The 21,406-nt window shown below is 40.0% G+C and overlaps 1 protein-coding gene across 3 annotated transcripts in view; it reads left to right on the forward strand.

Annotated features, from left to right (window-relative positions):
- syk (spleen tyrosine kinase) overlaps positions 1 to 21,406 on the forward strand; it is a 131,942-nt gene that overhangs the window by 36,333 nt on the left and 74,203 nt on the right. For 2 of the 3 annotated variants that reach the window (XM_072281690.1, XM_072281692.1), the window contains exon 2: positions 6,461 to 6,921. In XM_072281690.1, the coding sequence (XP_072137791.1) occupies positions 6,520 to 6,921 (402 nt within the window). In that variant the 5' untranslated portion in view covers positions 6,461 to 6,519. The remainder of the gene's footprint in view (positions 1 to 6,460; positions 6,922 to 21,406) is intronic. The other variant, XM_072281691.1, reaches the window with a different exon arrangement.

Here is a 21,406-nt window from a genome sequence, read left to right on the forward strand (position 1 = left end):
AAGTCCGATTCACTGGTGTATTGGCAGATGGCAGGGGACCTGCGTGGTCTCTGTCGTAGCGAGGATTAGGCCTCAAGTTGCGGCGTCGCCTGGTTACAGCTACCCAGGAGAGAGGCATTGGATTCGGTGCACTACACTGAAGTACTGTGGCAGTGTGGCGCGTCATCTAAGCTGCAGTTAGTGCTGCCCCTCCATCGTTCATGCGGCAGAAGACAAGCCGTCTTGAGTTTGACTGCAGACTGCTGTAACTTTCATGGACTCAGGGGCTTGGACTATATTTTTTTGTGTGACTGTAATTTACTGGTATTTTGTATACTGTATGCTTGCTACCTTATATGTGCCTCGTACTGTTTATGACTGTAGGTACAATGTTTTGCCCCTTGGCCCTAGAATAACGCTGTTTTGTTTGACTGTATTCATGAGTGGTCATGTAAGGTTGAATGACAATTAAACTTCAACTTAAACTTGAAAGTGATGTGGTGGGAATTTAAATCCTTATTGTCTGCTGCAGTACGCTATTCATGACAGCTGGCTCAGATTTATAGTCAGTGCCCAATGCATTCGCAGCCAGATAGAGAAGACATGTGTAATGCAGACAGGCAAAGGCATAGGAAGCAGTAGGGAGCTGTAGTGTGTTTCTTATGATGGTCCAAAGATTGCTACCTGCAAAATGGTTGCTTTTTCTACACATATAGCACATTACTGCTTAAAACATCATACGTTTACAGCTTATTGGAAGCAATAATGGAAGAAACGTAGACTTTATATAAAGCTGGTGAACTCTGGGGGGGCAGTCCAAGGTAATTGGTTTGTTGAGTGAGAAGAAGCCAAATGCTTCATTGAAGGGTAGAGTGTGGGGATATTAGCGGGAGTGGGAGTCGGGGAGGGGGTGGGTGGTGAGGTAAGAGGAGGGTTAAATGACTGGCTCTTACGATCTGACATTGGGCCGAAGTTCCTTTATAAATCTTGCTGGAATATTCATGGTCCCACAACAGTAAGACACCTGTAAGAAATATTTGCCGTTTCTGGGCGAGCCTCTTGTTAAGTTGCACAATGTTAGACCATAAGACATAGGAACGGGATTGGGCTATTCAGCCCATCGAGTCTGCTCCACCATTCTATCATGCTAATCCCCAATCCCACTCAACCCAGACAACCTACCTTCTCATCATATCCTTTGATGCTCTGACCGATCAGGAAGCTATCAACTTCTGCCTTAGATATACCCACAGACTTGGCCTCCACTGCAGTTTGTGGATTCCACAGATTCACTACACCCTGGCTAAAAAAATTCCTCCTTACCTCTGTTCTAAAAGGTCGCCTCTCAATTTTGAGGCTGTGCCCTCTAGTTCTGGATACCCCCACCATAGGAAACATCCTCTCCACATCCACTCTATCTAGTCCTTTCAACATTTGGTAGGTTTCAACGAGATCCCCAGGCATTCTTCTAAATTCCAGTGAGTAGAGGCCCAAAGCTGCCAAACACTTTTCATACATTAACCCCTTCATTCCCAGAATCATCCTTGTGAACCTCCTCTGGACTCTCTCCAATAACAAAACATCCTTTCTGAGATATGGGGACAAAAACTGTTGACAATACTCTGATACTCAGATTATTTTGTGCTGCAATTTGTGAAGTAACTCTGCCCAAATTATCACAAAATCTCAACTGGGTCTTATGTTACCGAACTCCACTTTGCACATTCCAGTGATTGGGTGCATGGAACAAGTAAGTGAACAAATGTTATGTCAAGGCTCATTAGGATGTCACAGAAAGACGCCTCATAGGGAGGCTTTCAAACCATCGAGTCCACACTGACAAAAAAACACCCCTTTACAATAATCCCCCGTTTATGCCATTTTATACTCTCTGCACTTTCTCATCAAACTCCCGCTGGATTCCACTACTCACTTACACACCAGGGTCAAGTTACTGGGTCAATTAACTAACAATTTTCATGTCTTTATGATGTGGGAAGGGACTGGAGCACCCAGAGGAAAGCAACACAGCCACAGCGAGAATGTGCAAACACCACATACACGCAACCCTTCAGCTCAGGAAGTCAGGTGTCTAAGCTCTACTAGCCACTGCCTCACAGTCACAGTGCTGCTACAAATTCCACCACAATTCTAGGTATTCTATCCATGTATCAGAAACAGAATCGGGTTAATTATCATTGACATGTGTCATGAAATTTGTTAACTTAGCAGCAGCAATGCAATGCAACACTTGATAATATACGAAGAAAAAAAGAAATAAGTAAGGAAATAAAGTATGTATATTAAAGAGATTAAAGTAGTGCAAAACAGATATTAAAAAAAACAGTGAGGTTGTGTTCGTGGGTTCAATGACCATTTAGGAATCAGATGGCGGAGGGGAAGAAGCTGATCCTGAATTGCCGAGTATGTGCCTTCAGGCTTCTGTACCTCTACCTGACAGTAACAAGGAGAAGAGGGCATGCCCTGGGTGACAGGGGCCTTTAATAATGGATGTCACCCTTCTGAGGCACTGTTCCTTGAAGATGTCTTGGATGCTGTGGAGGCTAGAACCCAAGATGGAGCTGACTAATTTTACAACTTTCTGTAGCTTTAGCATATGAATCATATATCAGGGTATACCATCAAAATGTAATGGTAACTCAGAACCCTTGCCACTATTATACCCTGCCAACACCATTCTCAGTCATTAAGTTAGAACAAAGTGGCTGTGTGACGTATGGTTATCAGCTAACTTCTATATTTGGTGAAGTAATGCTTTCATTGATTGTGTGACATGCTTGCAGTGGTGTAAGTTCTCCTTCAGTTTCTAATTTTTCCGCAAACTGGGGTAGCAGCCTGACTTTACAAACAGGAGCAAGCTTTTCTGGTGCAGCGTAATCATCCAAACAGGCTCTGGCAGGCCATGAGACAAAGATCCAAGTTCTCTGTAGTCTGTCAAATTTGGATCTGTATGTGATTCAGAGTTTAATAGCTTCACCATTGGCAGCAAAGGAGACTCAGTCAATGTGGTTTACTTGGATTTTGAGAAAGCCTTTGACAAGGTACCACTCATGAATCTGCTGAACAAGATAAGAGCCCATGGTATTACAGAAAAGGTACTAGCATGGATAGAAGATTGGCTGACTGGCAGGAGGCAAAGAGTGGAAATAAAGGGGATCTTTTCTGCTTGGCTGCTGATGACTAGAAGTGTTCCGCAGGTTGAGTCTGCTAACTTTCATGTTATATAATGATCTAGATGCTGGAACTAATGGCTTTGTGACCAGGTTTGCAGATGATACAAGGTTAGGCAGAGGGTTAGGTAGTATTAAGGAAGCAGGAAGCCTGCAGAATACATTGGTTAGAGTCCATCTAGAGTATTGCGAGCAGTTTTGGGCCTCATATCTAAGAAAGCATGTTCTGACACTGGAAACGGTCTGTAGAAGGTTTATGAGAATGATCTCAGGAATAAAAGGGTTAATGTATGAAGAACGTTTGATGGCTTTGGGTCTTTATTCACTGGAGTTCAGAAGAATAAGAAGGGAATTCGTTGAAACATACCAAATATTGCTAGGCCTAGATAGTGATATGGAGAGAATTTTTCCAACAGTGGGATACTCATGGACCAAAGGGCACAGCTTCAGAATACAAGGATGTCCCTTTGGAACAGAGATGAGGAGGAATTTCTTTAGCCAGAGATTGGTGAATCTGTGAAATTCACTGCCACATACAGCTTTGCTGGCCATGTCGCTGGTTATATTTAAAATGGTGCTTGATAGATTCTTGACATGGGAAAAAGACAGAAGAAGGGGTTGAGAGAGAAAATAAATCAGCCATGATTGAATGGTGGAGCAGACTTGATGGGCTGAATGGCCTAATTCTGCTCCTATGTCTTATGGTTTTAATGAATTTTGCTGATGGGAAATTAGCTGGGCATATCTGCACTAAAAAAATTATTGTTGAGTGTATAGGTTCACCAGTCATTATCCAATGTTCTCATGTTTCACTCAGTCAACGAGGACACTAAAGTAGTTTACTTCTTTTGGCTAACTGCACTGTTCCCATCCACGCCCTCACTTGCATACTCATGTTGAAGCAATTTACATAAGTATCTCAGAATTTTAGCTTCAAGTAGAGTTCTGTTGCTATGCAACGGTTTGAGACTGAATAAAATTAAACTTGAATGAGTTTGCATGAGTGTCCATTTCATATAATAAAATTAAATTACAAAATAATTTAAATTGAAGTACCTTAATTAATTTTATTAAATTACAGCAAGTTTGTATACTAACAGCATAATATGTCGCTCCATGCACATAACTGTGGAGTAAGGTTAATATTCAATAAAATCCATTGGGGATCGGGTTGTAATCATGAGCTAGTCTCGGCTCAAACTTAATTAAATTGCCAATAAAAGTGGGAGTGCAACAGATTGTAAAAGATGTGTGAGGCAGTAAAAGATTCAAATAAGAACATGTAGAATTATTATTGGAACTTGGCTTAAAATCATTTTTAAGATCAATTAAATGAGTACCTGAAAGTTGAACTCGTTGCTTGAATTTCAATCAACCTACAAAATAAGTGAGATTAGTTTTATTCTTCTACACAAAGTAACTTTACTGCCAGTTAACAGGTTGCAAAGTAATGGTAAATTAGAGTATTGAACATTCCAATTGATCGTAAAGTTAAAGTGTTACTATAAGTATTATACCGATTTGCATGACAGGGTTTAAACTGGATTGGCAGGGGTTGGGACTCTGAGCAGAAGCAAGTCATGGGATAAAGCAGGAGCAAGGCTGGTATTCAGGCAGGGAAAGGATTGCTCAGTTAAATTGCATTTATTTCAATGCTTGATGTTTACAGGTAAGGCAGGGGAACGCAGAGTGCAGATTGGCTCTGAGAACTGAAATGTTATAACCATAACAGAAACATAGCTGAGAGAACAGCAGGACTGATAGCTCAATTTTTCAGGACAGGGATGCTGCAGGTGTGATGGAGGTACAGGTTACAAGGAGAGGGTGCACCCTTTCCAATAGGGGTGCACGTATCAGGTGAGATTTATGGGGGTTCATCCAGTGAGGCCATATGGGGACAACTGTGAAACAGGAATGGGAGTGTCAATCTAGTGGGACTGTATTATAGACCATCAAATAGTCAGCAGGAATCCGAACAGCAGGTGTGTAGATAAAATATTCCTTGTTGTAAGTATAATCTGGTTGTGTAAGTGTGGGATTTTAAATTCCCCAATACTGACTGGGCCGTATTAAAAGTATGGATGAGGTGAAATAACTGTCGTCCAGTAGCACTTACATCCACTGTGATGAAGTACTTTGAGAGATGATGAACATATCAAATCCTGTCTCAGAACTGACTGGGATCCATTCCAACTTGCTTACTGTCTCAACAGGTCCACAGCAGGTGCCATCTCATTGGCTATTGACTCAATCCTGCAATATCTGGACAGCGAAGATGCATACATCAGGATGCTCTTCATTGACCACAGCTCAGCACGTATACTAACATCCCCACAAAACTGATCAATAAGCATCAAGACCTTGGTCTTAATACCTCCTTATGCAACTGGATCCTTTGATTTCCTCACTTGCAGACCCCTGACAGTTTGAACTGGCAAAAACATGTCCTCCACAACCTCCACCAGCCTAGGTGCACCACAGGGCTATGTACTTATCCCCCGTTCTACTCTCTTTACACTTGTGATCGTGAGGCTAAGCACAGCTCGAAGCCTATCAGGCTCTTGAATCAGTGTGGATAACTTCACTCAACTTCACTTGCCCCAACACTGAACTGTTCCCTCAACCTATGGACTTACTTTCAATGACTCTTTATCTCATGCTCTCAATATTTATTTATTACTTTTCTTTTATATTTGCACAAGTTTGTTTTCTTTTGTACATTGGTTGTTTGTCTGTCCTGTTGGGTGCAGTCTTTCATTGATCCTATTATGATTCTTGGATTGGTTGAGTTTGTCCACAAGAAAATGAATCTCAGGGTTGTATATGGTGACATATATGTACTTTGATATTAAACTTACTTTGAACTTTGATCTTTGATTAGATAATTGCACTAATGAACAGGTGTACCTAATAAAGTGTCCACTGAGTGTATTTAAGAATCATTTAATAGGTACGTGGAGGGGCGGTGGCTGGAGGGATATAGGACGGACACAGGAAATTTGGATTGCTGGGTGGTTACTATGGTAAGCATGGACTTGTTGAGCTGAAGAGCCTACATCTATGCCATTTTACTCAATGACTCTGTGATTTGAAGGGCTATTTATCATTAAGGAAATATTATGAACAAAACATTGCAGTACATATGTGCTTTCATTGTTTCTGTATTCTTATGTCAATTTTTTTAATACAATGTGGATCGTTGAAATTCTAAATTTTATTGCATGTATTCTTAATTAGACAATGGATACTGTAATGATAACACCTGCTTCTTGTCTTTCTTTCATGGCTAGTCTAGGAGTTCAGAAGTCCAACGAAACATTTCTGCCAGTTATAAACTTCAGCAAAGAAAATGGCTGAGAGAGTAAATCACCTACCTTACTTCTTTGGCAGCATCACACGAGATGAAGCAGAGAGCTTCCTGAAGCAGGCTGGAATGGCTGATGGCCTCTATCTTTTACGTCAAAGTCGCAACTACCTTGGGGGCTTTGCCTTATCTGTGGCATATGGTAATAAGTGTTACCACTATACTATAGAAAGAGAATTAAGTGGAAATTATCTCATAGCTGGTGGAAAGTCCCACAAAAGTCCTGTGGATGTTTGTGAATACCATACTGAATCAACTGATGGCCTTGTCTGTCTTCTGAAAAAACCATGTAATCGACCAAGTGGAATTGAACCGAAAGTTGGACCATTTGAAGACCTGAAGGACCATCTCATCAGGGAATACGTTCAACAGACATGGAACTTGCAGGTAACAAAGATTTCCTATTTGTCTCTAGCTTAAATGTTTGTGAGCATGTATTAGCTAGAAAAGTAAGAGTCCGAGCTTAGTTCATTAGCTTAGCGAAACCATCATGTTATATTGCTGTGATGTACGCAATAGCACTACAGCCTCAATGTTTCTTTGGAGATAAACAGGAAAGAGGTCAAAGGTAAATAAACATATAGGAACGCTGGGTTCAAAGATAGTTGTACGGCATGACAGACAGATTGATTTCTTTGAGGAATACAGCTTAAAAAAGTTATAACAAATCCATTGCACGCTTTCAATAAGTTCTGTCTGATAACGAAGAGTTCACTCATATTTTACTGCCGTTATTAATGTTTAAGTTATTTGGCAACAAATGATGTTGATGAGATAGCCCATGAAGTATTAATTACTGTAGGTTGCTAAATGATTAGTGCCATTTTTGCATTAGCCATGCTAAATAATGTATCACTTAGAAAGTATGGCTTTGGAACTCATGATAGAAAAAGTTAGCAATATTGCTAGAAGGTACTGTATGTAGAAAATATAACATAGAAAGCTACATGTATGGAGCCAAAACAGATGAGGGAGATCTTAAATGCATTCTTTGCATCTGTAATTACTTGGGAAATGGATTGGGAGTCTATAGAAGTGAGGCAAAGTGGCCTCAACCATGAACCCTGTACAGATTACATAGGAGGAGGTGCTTGCTACCCTGAGGCATATCAGGGTGGATAAATCTCCAGAGCCTGACAAGGTGTTCCCTCGGACCCTACCCAAGCCTTAACAGAGATATTTAAATCTCCTTAGCTACAAGAGAGGTAACAGAGGATTGGAGGATAGCCAATGTTGTTCCACAGTTTAAAAAATGCTCTAAACAGAAACCAGGTCATTATAGGCCAGTGAGTCTGCCGTCAGTTGTGGGAAAATTATTGGAAGGTATCCTAAGGAACTGGATATATAAGCACATGGATAGACAGGGACTGATTAGGGATAGTCAGCATGGCTTTGTGCATGGTAGGTCATGTCTAACCAATGTTATAGAGTTTTTCAAGGAAGTTACCAGGAAAGTGGATGAAGGCAAGGCAGTAGATTTTATCTGCAATGACTTCAGTAAGGCATTTGACAAGGTCCTGCATGGGAGGCTGATCAAGAAGGTCCTGTGGCTTGGCATTCAGGAAGTCAATTGGATTAGGCATTGGCTTTGTGGGAGAAGCCAGAGAGTGGAGGTAGATGGTTCCCTGTCTGACTGGAGATCTGTGACTAGCTGTGTGCCGCAGGGATCAGTGCTGGTTCCTTTGTTGTTTGTCATCTATATCAATAATCCAGATTATAATGTGGTTAACTGGATCAGCAAATTTGCAAATGACACCAAGATTGGAGGTATAGTGGACAGTGAGGAATGTTACCATGGTTTGCAGGGAGATCTGAATCAGCTGGAAAAATGGGCTGAAATAATGGCAGATGGAGTTTAATGCAGACACTTGCAAAGTTTTGCACTTCAGTAGGACCAGCCAGGGTAGATCTTACACAGTGAACAGTAGGGCACTAAGGAGTGTGGTAGAACAAAGGGATCTGGGAATACAGATACATAATTCATTGAAAGTGCTGTCACTGGTAGATGAGGTTGTAAAGAAAGCTTTTGGCACGTTGGCCTTCATAAATCAATGTTCCTGGGTCTGGAGGATCTGAATTATATGAAAAAATTGAATAGGTTAGGACTGTATTCTTTAGAATGTAGAAGATTGAGAGGAGATTTGATAGAGGTGACAGAATTATGAGGAGTGTAGATAGATCAAATGCAAGCAGACTTTTTCCTCTGAGGTTGCGTGGGACTACAGCCAGAGGCCATGGCTTAAGGGTGAAAGGTGAGAAGTTTAAGGGGAACATGAGGGGAAGCATCTTCACTCAGAGGGTTATGAGAGTGTGGAATGAGCTGCCAGAACAGCTGGTCCATGAAAGCTCAATTTCACCATTTAAGGGAAGTTTGGAAAGGTACATGGATAGTAGGAATATGGATGGCTATGGTCCAAGTGCAGGTCAATGGGCAGAGGACTTGAAATGGTTTTGGTATGGACTAGATATGCCAAAGGGCCTGTTTCTGTGCTGTACTTCTCTATGACTCTGTGACATCCCCCTCTATACTTTTCTCCAATCACCTTATTCCCCCTGGTATCAGCCATTTCCACTTTGGGGGAAAAAAGTCTCTGGCTATCCACTTGATCTATGCCTCTTATATAAGACTATCTGAATTCTGCTGCTGTATACCTATCAGAATTCATTAGAAAACAGTGCCAGAGAACAGGTGAACAATCAATGTGAGTCGTCTATAATGTACACCAAACAATAGATATACAGCAGATTTTGGTTAATTGTACATTTTAGTCCAATTAAGCGGCTGCCCCAATTAGCCAAAGTTTCATGGAAATAGTTAAAAATGTATAAGAAAGACAAACTGAGTAACAGATTATATATTTGAATTAAATACATAACAAATTGGAACACTGCCAATACTACTAATATTTATTGGCAGGGAGGAATTCATCCATGTCATGTTCTTTTAACTGTAAATGAACAAAATGAGCACAGACACCTAGGGTAGATAATGGACTGCCTTCATACAATACTGTCGATGATTGCATCCTCCAAATCATCATTTTCCTTGTAATGTTCAATTTGTTTGTCAATATCTTCAAATTCTTCATAGTTCCTAATTTTTGAAGTCGTGAAATAATTTCACTTTCACTTCTGACCCTTTCCAGCATCTCCAAACCTGAATGCTTGAAAGCGCAGTGAACAAAACAGTTCTGAATGGTCTTACTGCTTATTTCTCAACAACTACCAGTGACAGAAATCACTGCTTTTAGAACACCAACACTTGCAATTTAAAAACTCTTTGCTTGAAGCATGGTGTTGAGTCTAATGGTCACACAAGCACATGCGACTGACACTAGCTAGAAACTATTCAGCAACAGTCTCCTGTCTCAATTAAATAGCATAGTATCCCATATAAGCAAAGGAAATCTGGACTATTTTCTCAATTAGGTTTTGTTCTTTAGGAGTTGTCCCAAATAAGAGGCTATCCCGATTAACCGATGGCCCAATTAACAGTATTTACAAAAAGGAAACATTGTGGAATACTTAATTAAAAATGTGACTGAAAAACCTTGGGAAACTGAAAATATTAAAAAAAAATTCTGTATGTAATCCAGAAGGGAAAGTCATGCTTGACTAACCTTTACAGAATTCTTTGATAAAGTGACTATAAGGTTGAATAAGGCTGACAGAGTAGATTTGAAGTACTTGTATTTCCAAAAAGCTCTCAATAAAGTCCCATGACAACGGTCAGAATACCTTGAGCCAGAGGGCACACAGTGGAATGGGTAGAAAACTAAAACACTGCAGATGCTGGAAAACTGCAAAACAAAAACGGTTAAGTTAGGCAGCAGTTTGTGTGGAGAGAAGAATGGAGAGCAAATTAGTCAAATTCCATCTCAAATCTAATTAAATTGTCAAAGTGTGGCAACGATGCTATGCAATGATCAGTGTCACAATCTTCTGAGGACTGGGAGAAATTCAGAGTTCAGCAGAGGAGGACAAAGGGCTTAATTAGGAAGGGGAAAAAAGATTATGAGAGAAAACTGGCAGGCAACATAAAAACGGACTGTAAAAGCTTTTATAGATATGTAAAAAGGAAAAGACTGGTAAAAACAAATGTAGGTCCCCTGCAGACAGAAACAGGTGAATTGATTATGGGGAGCAAGGACATGGCAGACCAATTGAATAATTACTTTGGTTCTGTCTTCACTAAGGAGGACATAAATAATCTTCCAGAAATAGTAGGGGACAGAGGGTCCAGTGAGATGGAGGAACTGAGCGAAATACATGTTAGTAGGGAAGTGGTGTTAGGTAAATTGAAGGGATTGAAGGCAGATAAATCCCCAGGGCCAGATGGTCTGCATCCCAGGGTGCTTAAGGAAGTAGCCCAAGAAATAGTGGATGCATTAGTGATAATTTTTCAAAACTCGTTAGATTCTGGACTAGTTCCTGAGGATTGGAGGGTGGCTAATGTAACTCCACTTTTTAAAAAAGGAGGGAGAGAGAAACCGGGGAATTATAGACCGGTTAGCCTAACGTCGGTGGTGGGGAAACTGCTGGAGTCAGTTATCAAAGATGTGATAACAGCACATTTGGAAAGCGGTGAAATGATCGGACAAAGTCAGCATGGATTTGTGAAAGGAAAATCATGTCTGATGAATCTCATAGAATTTTTTGAGGATGTAACTAGTAGAGTGGATAGGGGAGAACCAGTGGATGTGGTATATTTGGATTTTCAGAAGGCTTTTGACAAGGTCCCACACAGGAGATTAGTGTGCAAACTTAAAGCACACGGTATTGGGGGTAAGGTATTGGTGTGGGTGGAGAGTTGGTTAGCAGACAGGAAGCAAAGAGTGGGAGTAAACGGGACCTTTTCAGAATGGCAGGCAGTGACTAGTGAGGTACCGCAAGGCTCAGTGCTGGGACCCCAGTTGTTTACAATATATATTAATGACTTGGATGAGGGAATTAAATGCAGCATCTCCAAGTTTGCGGATGACACGAAGCTGGGTGGCAGTGTTAGCTGTGAGGAGGATGCTAAGAGGATGCAGGGTGACTTGGATAGGTTGGGTGAGTGGGCAAATTCATGGCAGATGCAATTTAATGTGGATAAATGTGAAGTTATCCACTTTGGTAGCAAAAATAGGAAAACAGATTATTATCTGAATGGTGGCCGATTAGGAAAAGGGGAGGTGCAACGAGACCTGGGTGTCATTATACACCAGTCATTGAAAGTGGGCATGCAGGTACAGCAGGCGGTGAAAAAGGCGAATGGTATGCTGGCATTTATAGCGAGAAGATTTGAGTACAGGAGCAGGGAGGTACTACTGCAGTTGTACAAGGCCTTGGTGAGACCACACCTGGAGTATTGTGTGCAGTTTTGGTCCCCTAATCTGAGGAAAGACATCCTTGCCATAGAGGGAGTACAGAGAAGGTTCACCAGATTGATTCCTGGGATGGCAGGACTTTCATGTGAAGAAAGACTGGATGAACTGGCCTTGTACTCGTTGGAATTTAGAAGATTGAGGGGGGATCTGATTGAAACATATAAGATCCTAAAGGGATTGGACAGGCTAGATGCAGGAAGATTGTTCCCGATGTTGGGGAAGCCCAGAACGAGGGGTCACAGTTTGAGGATAGAGGGGAAGCCTTTTAGGACCGAGATTAGGAAAAACTTCTTCACACAGAGAGTGGTGAATCTGTGGAATTCTCTGCCACAGGAAACAGTTGAGGCCAGTTCATTGGCTATATTTAAGAGGGAGTTAGATATGGCCCTTGTGGCTACGGGGGTCAGGGGTATGGAGGGAAGGCTGGGGCGGTGTTCTGAGTTGGATGATCAGCCATGATCATAATAAATGGTGGTGCAGGCTCGAAGGGCCGAATGGCCTACTCCTGCACCTATTTTCTATGTTTCTATGTTTCTATAATCAACATTAACATTAGTAACCAGAAGTACATTTTAAAACTGTAGTTGACACCAACTTAGGGATGAGTGGGGAAGCTATTATTAAAGCTGACAAAGACAAAGGAAGAGAATGTAAGTGTAAACAAGTACAGGTAATTCATTCCAGTAGGAAGAACATAGACTGCTTATTGTTCTTACAATGTGAGTATCTAGATAAAGGAGAGGAACAGAGGAACCCGAGAATGGGAGTATGAGGAATCTACAGGTTGGAATATAAGGACCGCCAGAAGAAGTTACTCATCTTAGCCTTCTAAAGTAAAGAACGCAGAGTATGAATTGAAAGGCTGATAAGTCATGTTAAATTTACATTGAAGCTGTCTGTGAACAATCTGGTTTACACATTATGAAAAACCTGATAAATGAGTACCATACTAGAGAAGACGAAGTAATGGATTTAACCCAGAACTAGGAGTTTATACCAAGCAAAAAGACTCAAAGATGACTTAATAGAATTATGAGCAACACACACAAAATGCTGGAGGAACTCAGTGGGCCAGGCAGAACCTATGGAAAAGAGTACAGTCAACGTTTCGGGTCGAGACCCTTCAGCAGTCCTAAAAGGTTGCATTTTGCGTGTGGTTGCTTGGATTTCCAGCACCTGCAGATTTTCTCTTGTTTGTAACAGAATTGCGAAAAAGTTTTGTTGAGTAAATGTGCATAAATTATTTTCACGTAGCTGAACCCAATAGGGAATTCAAGAGATCTTCTGTAAACTTAGGATGGTTGAAATTGTCATAAGGAACATATGAATCATTACAGCATATCTACTCAGTAGAAAAGAAGTTTCCTCATATCCTCTTTTTAACCATTGCTCAAAACTACAAATCTATATGTCTTTTGAACTCTAATTCTGACAAAGGGTCTCAGACTTAAAACCTTATCTCTTCTTCTCTTTCCGCTGAAGTAGCCTGATATGCCGAATTTTCCACCATTATTAGTATTTTGAAGGGGTTTAGATGCGAGAGGAGAGGATCATGTAATGCAACAGCACTGGCATAATTTGGTTGGGCTGAATGGTCTTTTTCTGTGCTGTAACCACTAGCACTTCGCAATAATTGCAAGAAATAACTTGGATAGCATTGGCTCACCATTTGTGATAGCTATCAGAAGATCCTGTTTCCCCATTAACCTCAACATAACTTCATCTTTACATAGAACTAGCAGAGTTAATGCAAAGCTTATTGTGGGTTTAGATTGAAGACCACAGTCTACCTTGTTAACTTCATTCTCAGAATGTGGATGAACTCCACAGCCAATAGTGAACTAGAATGACTTTTTTCCAAGAGTTTTATTTCCAGATTTTAAATCTGATTCTCCAAAATGATTGGAAAACTCACATAGTTTGAAGAATTTCAAATGTAAATAATGAACTGTACTTGTGACATACAGGGTGAGCTTTTTCAATTAAAAGTGTGAAATGTTGACTCTACAATCCCCTTTTATAATGGGTCAGGGATCTGTGATGTCTGGTACACTTCTTCCTGATACACGTTCGTGATGATGCATTTCCATCGTCAGATATGGTTGTGGATATGACATAGTCATGTGGTTATTGTTGGAGAGCATGAATTAAGCAATGTCCTTAAGAATATCTAGACACATTAGCAAATAATAGCACGCTCTGACCATGACCAATGCATTAGTGGTAAACAATGAGTAATATCTGAATAGATTTTTTTTACTTGATTGCTTGTACTAAATGTACTAGGCATTAACAAACGTACACAATATCCTGCTTCAGAAATTCAGTTCTATTAACTTCAATGAGGATGAATTACAAAAGGGGAGTCCAAATTGTGTACATTCCTATCTTGTTTAGTCTATGCAATCAAGGTTTGAATTCAATCCTGATAAATTGCTTTCACTTACTGCCATGAAAAATCAGGCATCTTTTGTCACACTGCTTAAGATAACAATTATTTTAGGTAGTTTCCTTCGACATCCTTTGGAGTTTGCCAGCCGTGGCTCAGTGACAGCAATCTCTGACTCAGATGCCTGTGGACTCAAATTCCTCGTCAAGAACACAAATACAAAATTTAGACTGACACCATCCATTTTAGCACCATTCCTCAAAAGATAGCATTCTGATAGTACAAGATCCTCTTCTTCTTTCGTGAGATTTCAAGAATGTTAGATATTAATTGTTGCCTTTTTTCCAGTTCTGCTTGCTCTTTTCCTCAATCCAGCCTTTCTTTGTCCCATGTATTTATCTTTTTGTACTTGATTTGTCCCCTCACTTATCTATCCTGCTTTTCAGACCTTCCATTGTTCAGTCCACAATACTTAATTTCATTTCTTCAGAAGATTTACTATTTATCCTGTTATTCATTAAGCTCCCAGCTTCCACTAAATCATAGGATCCTGTCATAGCACCAAAGGAGACCATTCGATCCAATGGGTCTGTACCAACTTTATACAAGAACATCCAGTTAGTTGCATCCCCCAACTCTTTCTCTGCTGCAATGCAAAGTCTTTCCTTTCAGATAGTTCATCCAGTTCCCTTTTGTGCTCTACAATTGATTCTGCCTCCACTACCATCTCTGGCAGTGCATCCCAGATCCTCAAAACATTGACAGAAATAATTTCCGCATGTCACTTCTTATTCTTTGAGAATCACCTTCACTCTATTGAGGTATTGATGCCTCTGCCAATTGGAACAATGTCTTTTAATCTACTGTATTTAGTCTATCCTCTGTCCCAAGGAGAAGAATTCCATTTTCTCCAGAATATCCAAATAATTAAAGTTTCTTCACTCTGGAATAGTCTTAGTAGATCTCTCTCACAGGTCTACAAAGTCTTCACATCCTTGCTAAACAGAATCACACAGAAATGAGCCCAAAATTCCAGTAGAGGTTGAACCAGTGTTTTATGAAGGTTCATCATGGCTTCTTGCTCCTGTACTAAATGCCTCTATTTATTAAGCAATATGTTTTTAATCACTTCTTTAATTTACTCTATCAGCTTCAATAAATCCCCAAAGCTTTCTGATATCCCTTTTAGAATCCTGTCATCTGGTTAATATTGTCTATGCTTGTTCTGACCATCAAAATGTAATGCTTCATACTTCATCTGCTACCCATCCACCCATTCTCTCAGGCTGTCTTTATCTTTCTAAATGTAATATTACCTTTCTCAGTTCATGATGACTCCAACTTTAATTCTAGCTGCAAATAGTATTCTTTATTTCAAAGTTTTGTCTATTTAGAGAAGCCGTTGTCCTGGTGCTGATGCCTGAATGGAACAGTAGTTTAGTGGTTTGTGCAGATGTATGTCAGGGTTCGATTCCTGCCGCTGTCTGTAAGGAGTTTGTGCGTGCCCCCTGTGACCACGTGGGTTTCCTCTGCATGCTCCAGTTTCCTCCCACATTCCAAAGATGTACAGTGAGGGTTAGTGAGTTGTGGACGTGCTGATTGGCATCACAAGCGTGGTGACACTTGTGGGCTCCTGAGCACAGTCCTCGCTGATTTAATTTGACACAAACCGACACATTTCATTGTATGGTTTTGATGTACGTGTCAAATAAAGCGTATCTTTTTCTTCATAATCTTTATAAATCTTTACCTTTACTTGATACTTATCTCCAGTCTGAAAAGTCTATACACTTCCTTACTTCGATTGCCAAGCTCCAGTCTTTTATTTTCACTGTCTAGCATCTCTCTCTGGACAATCTCTCACCTGAACATCAGTGTGTTCTGCCTTTCACTCTATTCCATTTTTGGCTGTATTCTTACATTCTTCTCTGTCTCTCTGTCTCTCTACCTCTGCCTGTCTCTCTCTGTCTCTAGTTCTGAGAATGTTTAACATATAGAAATTATAATTAACTTGGTTACAAGTTTTGTTTATTATTTATCATAAAAATATTATTAGCTCACTTTTGTACCTCAGATCATAAAACTCTGCTGTCGCCTGCCAATATTATTGGCTCTTAGTTGCCTTTATCAGTTCTGGATTATTAATCCAGTCACATAACAACTGCAATACAATTCCTACTGAAGCTGTTTAAATGGCTTACATCATGTCCAACATTTATTCCCCCAATCATTTGGTATAAATGACATAGTTCATTATATGGAAACTTCATTCATCACAAAGGTTCCTAAACTTCAAACAAACTTTAATAGTCCTAAACCTCTTATAGGATCTCAAAATCATGAAAGGTGCTATTTTTCCTTCTGGTAAGAAGCACGAAGCATACCATGTATAGAAATAATATCCCAAATGTAAAAATACTATTTAAAAATCTCTGTATATAGGTTGCTCCTCCTATGACCACCCTCTGTCTTCTGAGAGGAAGCCAGTTCTGAATCATACAGCCAAGTATCTCTAGATCCCATGCCTCCTGACTTTCTGAATGAGCCTACCGTGGAGAACCTTGTCAAAAGCCTTGCTGAAATCCATATACACCACGCCTACTGCTCTACCTTCATCAATTTGTCTTGTCACTATCTTGAGGAATTCAGTCACGCTCAGAATCAGAATCAGGTTTATTATCACCGGCATGTGACGTGAAATTTGTTAACTTAGCAACAGCAGTTCAATGCAATACATAATCTAGCAGAGAGGGGAAAAATAATAAATAAAATAAATCATAATAATAAATAAACAAGTAAATCAATTACATATATTGAATGAATTATTTAAAAATGTGCAAAAACAGAGATACTGTATGTTAAAAAAGTGAGGTAGTGTCCAAATCTTCAAAGTCCATTCAGGAATCAGATGGCAGAGGGGAAGAAGCTGTTCCTGAATCGCTGAGTGTGTGCCTTCAGGCCTCTGTGAGGCTTCCAGCACATCTTCTTTCTTAAAGTTAACATGTTCCAGTGTGTTATGCTGTCCTCACATTTGTCAAGGACTTTCTGAAGAAAAATATTCATTAAAGACTTCCCCTACTTTCTCCATCCCCAGGGATATGTTTCTTCTTGGTCCAACCCTCACTTTAGCCACCCTCCTATTCGTGATGTCCATGTAGAATGTTACACTTAATCCTAGTTTGATTAGTGGACAAGTTGAGTATGGTTTCTGCAGAAACTGTAGTCTAAATGTTGATATAAAATTACAAGATGAAAGGTTACAGTATGAAATAAGCAGCTGAAGTTGTGGAAACTATCAGTTGGTTAGAAATGTTCTTTAATAGTAATGCATCCACTGTATAATAGATGTAAGCAATGCTATTCATTCACCAGAGAAAACATGTATGGTGGGTGTCACAATTTTCCTATGATAACTCTCTGTCTTAAAAACAGAAGATGAGTAATTGTAACTGAAATTAATTTAAAATGCGAAGTATTCTTCACTTATAAACTCAATTCACTTGTCAAAAAAGACAATGTTTATCCTGCCTTCAGATTTTTCATTGTTATTGTAATATTGTATGAATATCAGAGTAAGAATGTTCAAGTGTATTTATTTATCTTTGTTACAACTGAGAACTCTTTTGAAAACTTTGCAAATAATGTGATCAAAAAGCCACCAAGTGGTTCATAGTCTTGAATGTTAAATGGTCTATGGAAAGAAAAGGAACAAAGATAGCTCTCAGACAAGGCATAGTTTATTTCTATGGTATAGTCAGGTGAATGGTTGGACAAGGAATTTTAACAAGTGTTTTCTAATGGAGTCCAATTATTTTCTCACTGATTTTTTACATTTTTCCTTACGTGGAATCCACCCTGTAATTGCCTTCACCCTGTGATCACACATTGTATGATACAGAGTTTTCTGTGATGTCTCTTTATTTCTAAATAGTTTAAGCCCATGTTATGTTTGCTATGATTTGATTTGATGCTGCAACTCGGGGGGGGGGGGGAACATTAGAGAGGGTTCAAAGGAAGTTCACGAAAATGTCTCTGGGATTGAACGGTTTGTCACATGAGGGGTGTTTGATGGCTCTGGGTCTCTACTCACTGGAATTTAGATCAATGAGGGATGACCTCATTGCAACCCATCAAATGTTGAAAAGCCTCAAAAGGGTGGACATGGAGAGGATGCTTCCTATGGTGGGGAAGTCTAGGACCAGAGGACACGTCCTCAGAATAGAGGGGCATCCTTTTAGAATTGAGGTGAGGAGGAATTTCTTTAGCCAGAGAGTGGTGAACCTGTGGAATTCATTGCCACAGGAGACTGTGGAGACCAGGTCATTGCGTAGAGATTGATAGATTCTTGATTAGTCAATGCATAAAGTGATATAGGGAGAAGGTAGGAGATTGGGAGTGAGAAGGAAAATAGATCAGTCATCGTGAAATAGCAGAGCAGACCTAATGGACCAAATGGACTAATTCTGCTCCTAAATCCTATGGTCTTATGGTCCAAAGTGGTATGAATGGTGTGTTCAGAGGAGGAAGTGGCTGTGAACTGGGATTGTGAAGGAGCAGGGGGCAATGGACTGAGTACACTACACAGTTGGGGACTACAGCATTATAGCATGTGAACAGTGGTTACTAATCAATCTCTGCAAAGGATATACAACCTGAAAAACAACTGTATATGTCTTCAACAAACAAAGTTTCCTAAGGGAGAGTCTGAACTAGGAATTGTAAACTAGAATATTTAACTTAAAGCTAAAATATGTACAGAACAATACAGAGGTGTTTGTGTGAAAGAAAGAGAGATAAATAAGGGATAAGAAAAAGATAAATTAATTGAACCTTTTAATTTGAGCAAATCACCAATGATAATTTGAATCTGAATGAATGAGGCTCCATACCCGTAAAATGTAATGTTCAGTACTATAAGAATGGTACTATAAGAATATCTCAGATACTGCATCTGAGATATCAAGCTGTTAAAATAACTTAACTATAATGTACAGCTCCAAGTTTTGCTGATGGATCTTGTGGTTCATTACTACAGCTTATATCTTTGCACACAGCTGAAAGTTCAGTAACTTTAAATTCATTGACATTATCATTTTAAAAGATCAGGCTGGGTTCAGCACGTAACTGACAATCCAAAGAAGGCATGGAAGTGCCTCGGCATTCTTAGAAATTGGTGAAGATTCTGCATGTCATCTAAAACTTTGACAAGCTTCTATAGATGCACAGTGGAGAGAATACTGACTGGTTGCATCATGGCCTGGTTTGGAAATACCAATGCCCTTGAATGGAAAAGCATAGAAAAAGGGGCAGGCACAGCCCACTCCATTACAGGTAAAGCCCACCCCACCACTGAGTATATCTACAAGGAGAGTTGTCCTAGGAAAACAGCATCCATCATTAAGGACTCATGCCATCTGGGACATGGTCTCTTCTCACTGCTGCCATCAGAAAGGAGGTACAGAAGCCTTAGCTCCCACACCACCAGAACCAGAAACAGTTATTACTACTCAACCATCAGGCTCCTGAACCAGAGTCAATATCTTTACTCACTCCAAGAATGAGATCAGCATTGTTTCCACAACCTATGGACTCAATTCCAAGAACTGTACAACTCCTTTTCTCAATATTGTTTGTTACTTACTTCTCAATTATTATTCTTATTATGATCATTATTATGTTTCCCTTTTTGTATTTACACAATTTGTTGTCTTTTGCATATTGGTTGTTTGTCCCTTTTCGTCTGTAGTTTTTCATTGATTCTATTGTGTTTCTTTGTATTTATTGTGAATGCTTGCAAGAAAATGAATCTCAGGGTAGTATAGTATATGGTAATATATATGTACTTCGATAATAAATTTACTTTGAACTATGAACCTTGGTGTGTATTATCTTTTAATCTCAAAAATCAAATGGATTGGAGTCAGATGAGATGTAAACTTGAAATGCAACCAATTTACCTGTTTAAGATTTCAACTTGGGTGATACAAAGCCCAGGCAGTCTGTATACTTGGTACGGGTTGTCAGGAAAATAAGAAAAATGGTGAAAATTGAGCATCACATCTAAATTCAGGTATAGTTTTAACTAAAGTCTGTCTGGATTTCCAGGATTTGGGAAACCCAACAGCTGAAAGGAAACAATGAGATAAAATTACAAGTTATGGGCAAGGAGGAGGACAAATGTCTCTCCAAGTCCCTAGGTTTACCTGCTTCCTAAGGGTTGGAGACCTTCTCTTTGCATTGAAATTCCTCTCTGTTCCAATGAATAGGAAACAGAGCCATTCTCCATTAGAAGGTAAAGTATGACACAAAGTTGCTCTAGATTCTTGGTTTCCCTCATCAATACCATGCACCCTTCCTTTTGATGTCCATTCTCCCAATACGAAGCAGAAGGAATTCTCATTTGCTTCCTAGTTTCCTTAGACACTGTTGTAGCATGATAGCAAGGCAGTTAGTATGATGTTATTACAGTGCCAGAGACCCGGGTTCAACATCCGCCGCTATCTTTATGGAGTTTTACGTTCTTCCCGCTATTGTGTGGGATTCCTCCTGATGCACCGGTTTCTTCCCACATTCCAAAGATGTACAGGTTCGTGTTATGTTTCGTAACTCCAATTCAGGCCTAAAGATTTAATCACTGTGGAGGATCTCTTACTCTTGTGGGATAATGTCTTTCCGGACCAGGGAGGTCATTCTGCTTGGCAGGTGAGACTTGTGGCTGTGAAGCAATCTCACGTTCTGACGTTCCTCCATGCTAGTTGTAGGAGTTGACTCTGGGATCACAGAAGTGGTTCTGCCATCTCTACATATCTTTCTCCTGGATGTCCAGGCATCCTGAACAGTGCACGTTAAGCTGCTCAATATGCTGAGCTATCCCAGGCCACCAGTCAAAGCTTCAAGCCAACACTTTTATTTTGACCACACCTAAATGCCAGCATGTAGCTCCTCCAACATTTTAGCTGTCAGCATTGGTAGATACAACAACCCTCAATCGCCACACAAGGCAACCCCTGAAAATGGCGAGACCATTGTGGTCATTGGTAAAAATGGGGGAACTGGAATTTCTGTTGCACATTCCAACTATTTTGGGTTGCCATGTGAACCTGAAACAATAAAG

This window comes from Mobula birostris, chromosome 17, assembly GCF_030028105.1.
Source record: "Mobula birostris isolate sMobBir1 chromosome 17, sMobBir1.hap1, whole genome shotgun sequence".
Taxonomy (NCBI): domain Eukaryota; kingdom Metazoa; phylum Chordata; class Chondrichthyes; order Myliobatiformes; family Myliobatidae; genus Mobula; species Mobula birostris.